The following is a 3,707-nucleotide window of genomic DNA, read 5'->3' on the forward strand; positions in this document are numbered from 1 at the left end:
ATAAAGAGAGGTAACCAGTTTCCTCTCCTAGTGTGTGCAAAATTAAATATTGTCTGTTTACTTTTACATATCAAATTTATCACGTAGCGCACACAAGGGGTGGGTTTTGGGGTTAAATTAATTATGATTTAAGAAATTTTGATAGAAAAAAATTTCTTTTCCATTTCTTGTGCGTCATTTTGTAAGAATTTTTCTTTTTTCTTGAGAGCTTTTTAAAGTTTAATTGCGAATGAAAACATTGTCCTAAATATATGCAATGCATGCTCACTTACTGTTGCTTTTTACACTTTACCTAAAAAAGTTTACCACTGATATGTACTTAAGAAGCATTCGAAGATTTAATTTGCTAACTTGGAATTCGTTCCACCAAAATGAGCTACATGATAAAAATACAAGTTCAGCTAAATTTTCGTTATTCGAAGTATTAAAAAATGAGAAACAAGAAATCGACGAAAATGAATAAAAAAGCGTAAAACTTTCGTGAAATTATTTAATTTATTTATATTAAAATTCTTTTGTAAAATGTTGTATTACTTTTGAAAGTTGAGTGCATCTTTAACCGTTAATTTTTTCATGATTTACTGATCGGATCTAAACCAAATTACGGGACGACGGTACTATCTTTCCGGTAAAAAAATCGGTTCACGCAGTGCAAAGTTATGCGGTGAAATAAATAAAAGAAGTAAAAATACCCCGAAGAACTGACAACCTCCCCTTTTTTGAAGCCGGTTGAAAATGTCTGAGTTCTTTGTAAATTTTATGTAAATAAAATGCAATTTATGAAACTTTAAAAAGTTTATTTTTTAGTTCATTCTGTACATAAAACTTGCATAAATGTATTTTAAACAGCAAATTTTCAGTATTTTCTGATTATATATATTTAGAAGTATAAACTCTTTCCCCCCAAAAATATATTTCTGCGTGCGCCCCTGGCACTTAGTATTTATTATTTGTAAAAAATATATTTTTACCTTCGAAATGTTTGTAATTTTAAACATTTAATGTGTATATTTATGTGTATATTTTAAACAACTCATGTTTAAAATCGAATCTTGAACATCTTGTGCGTATACTTGAACAGATTCTGGTTGAAAAATAAACACTTTTCAGTAGTATATCTACAGGCACTTTTTAGAGTGTATCTTAATATGCGCAAATTTAAACAAAATTTTTTTAGAGTATACTTAAACAAATGTTTATATTACTTAGCATTATAAATAAGATTCAATAGGCATTTTAAGACCAAATAAAACTATTTGATATGAGTGCCTTAAAGAAGTATGATTTTTATGAATTAAGAAAAACTTTAAAATAACTTCTTCAGAAGGCGTCCTACAAAAGCCCTTCTGAAAGCTCTTTTTTGAGTAGCGAAAGAAGAAGCCCATCAATTTGTGCCACTCCATTAATTATATTTAAAATTAAGGAGAAATGAAAGAAAGGCATTTTTGATGGGATTTTAGCTCCTGAAATTCCCTTCTGGGAAGTACTTATGTATGACCCCTCAGCCGAGTACCTAACCAGGAACTTGCACTTTATTGCCATTTGCCTGAAACGAATTTACATTTTAACGAAATAAACTAAACAGAAAGAAGGTAAGCTCGCCAGGTATTCAACATGTTAGAAAAAAAAGTTTCGTAATCAATTTGACAGAACGTTTAACCTTTTTTCATATCAAAATCTGCTAAGAATTATAGGAGTGTCTGCATTCACCTTAATTAAAAGACCACAACAATTTAAGTGTGGACCAGAACACCAGGACAATTTGTCTATATCAAGATAAATCATAGAAAACCATGATGTCTTGCAGCCCTACCCTAAGGTCACTTATAGTCATTTATTGAACACCAAAAACGGATTTTGGCACAGTTTTCTTTCTTTCAGTAGTACAATACTCCAGTATTTTGCTACTTTTCATTTAATGACTATAAGTAAGGTGACAATCGTGGTACAAAGCTCAATAAAAATATTAAAAATAAAATGCTAGTAAGCCACAATAACATTGACAAATACATAGTTCAAGAAGAGCCTGCCTGAAACTATACAAAAAAGCAAATAAGCAAATGGATGTATAGAATTGACAACAACAACCACGCTGTCGGGTTTAAATAGCGGCAAATCAGCTGCACTCGATACCCTGCAGAAAAAAATTATCAATTGATAAAAAATAACCTACTTGTAGTTAGCTTTTTTGCGGGATTTCTATTAAATATATAACTTGTACTTAGCTACAAAAAGCTAACTTGAAACAAGTTTCTATTTCAAAATATCCTGCACTTCGCAAATACTTATTCGAATTGAGGACAAATAAAAGGAAGATCATTTATCATTTTGAAGTTATGTCTGACGGAGTTGGAACATGGGACCATGTACAGCAGAATATGTAAACAAATATGAAATGTGATAGCAGAGGAAGAGGGAGGCCCCCACTGCGATGGAACGATCAGGTGGAGAAGAACTTGGCTTCACTTGACGTTTCCAATTGGCGTCACAGAGGAGAAACGACTGGCGTGCTTTGCTGAACTCGGCCAAAATCGCTTAGGCGGTTACAGCGCCAAAAAAGAAGAAGAAGAAAGTTGCACTGTATGCTTCCCAAGAAGCTATTAACTGTCGCATTGCCTGTTGAGCGAAGATCTCATTGACTCTCTTGCTGTATACAATGTTTAGGTTTATATTAAAACCACCAATAATAACCAGGTGGAGAAGGACTTGCCTTCACTTGACGTTTCCAATTGGCGTCAGTTGGCACAGAGGAGAAACGACTGGCGTGCTTTGCTGAACCCGGCCAAAATCGCTTAGGCGGTTACAGCGCCAAAAAAGAAGAAGAAGAAGAAAGTTGCATTGTATGCTTCCCAAGAAGTTATTAACTGTCGCATTGCCTGTTGAGCGAAGATCTCATTGACTCTCTTGCTGTATACAATGTTTAGGTTAATATTAAAACCACCAATAATAACGGTATTTACCAGATTCTCGCTTATTTCCGATAAAATGACCTCCATATATGTCAAAAAATCAGCATCGCTTGCGCTAGGTGAGTGATAAACCACCCCGATTTTCCATTTGGTATCACAGTTTTTTAGCTGTATAACTATACACCACACATTTTTATCAATCAATCTATTTAATATTACTTTAAGGTTTATTGTGTTTCGCAAGATTATCATTACCCCGCCTGTATGTCTACTATGTGAGTCACACCTAATACACTGATATGCCGAAAACTTAATTTCTGAGTCGTTTATTTCCTCTGTTGTACATGTTTCAGAGCATAGAACTATGTCCGGATTAACAGTCTCAATAAGCCTTTCGAGTTCGGATTTATTGACTCCAATACTTGCAGAAAGAATTTATGCTCGATTTCTATTATTGCACTGAATGAAGGAAATGACTCACCACTACGTCCGGACTTAAATCAGACTTCTGCCGAAGCAAAGAACTCAAAAAAATGAAAATCCCATAACACGTGTACGCAAAAATTTAATATCGAAAATGATGGCTTCATGAGATATTGTGCCAGACTCACCTCTTCTCCCATAGAGGAATTCACACAAGCGGCCCTCGAAATAAAAGAAAAAACTATTAACAATCTCTGGGCGCGGTTACAAGCCGCATATGACTCACTTCTCTTAAAGGATGATGACCGTCCAGATAATTTTTTGGCGTTGGCGGAAGGCAAGTATCAATTTAGTATTGATACTTATGAAATGCCT

General features: G+C 34.0%; 1 protein-coding gene across 2 annotated transcripts in view; it reads right to left on the bottom strand.

Moving 5' to 3' along the window:
* The window catches only part of LOC118749787 (clavesin-1-like), an 8,977-nt gene extending 5,270 nt beyond the window's left edge, over positions 1 to 3,707 (bottom strand). Inside the window, exons 1-2 of one of the 2 annotated variants that reach the window (XM_036484568.1) lie at positions 3,619 to 3,693; positions 3,521 to 3,554 (exon numbers count right to left, since the gene is read on the bottom strand). In XM_036484568.1, coding sequence (XP_036340461.1) covers positions 3,521 to 3,532 — 12 coding nt within the window. In that variant the 5' untranslated portion in view covers positions 3,533 to 3,554; positions 3,619 to 3,693. Of the gene's footprint in view, positions 1 to 3,520; positions 3,555 to 3,618 lie in introns of both variants that reach the window. The other variant, XM_036484569.1, reaches the window with a different exon arrangement.

This window comes from Rhagoletis pomonella, unplaced genomic scaffold (assembly GCF_013731165.1).
Source record: "Rhagoletis pomonella isolate Grant_MI unplaced genomic scaffold, Rhpom_1.0 Rhpom_scaffold_00048, whole genome shotgun sequence".
In the NCBI taxonomy this organism is placed as follows: domain Eukaryota; kingdom Metazoa; phylum Arthropoda; class Insecta; order Diptera; family Tephritidae; genus Rhagoletis; species Rhagoletis pomonella.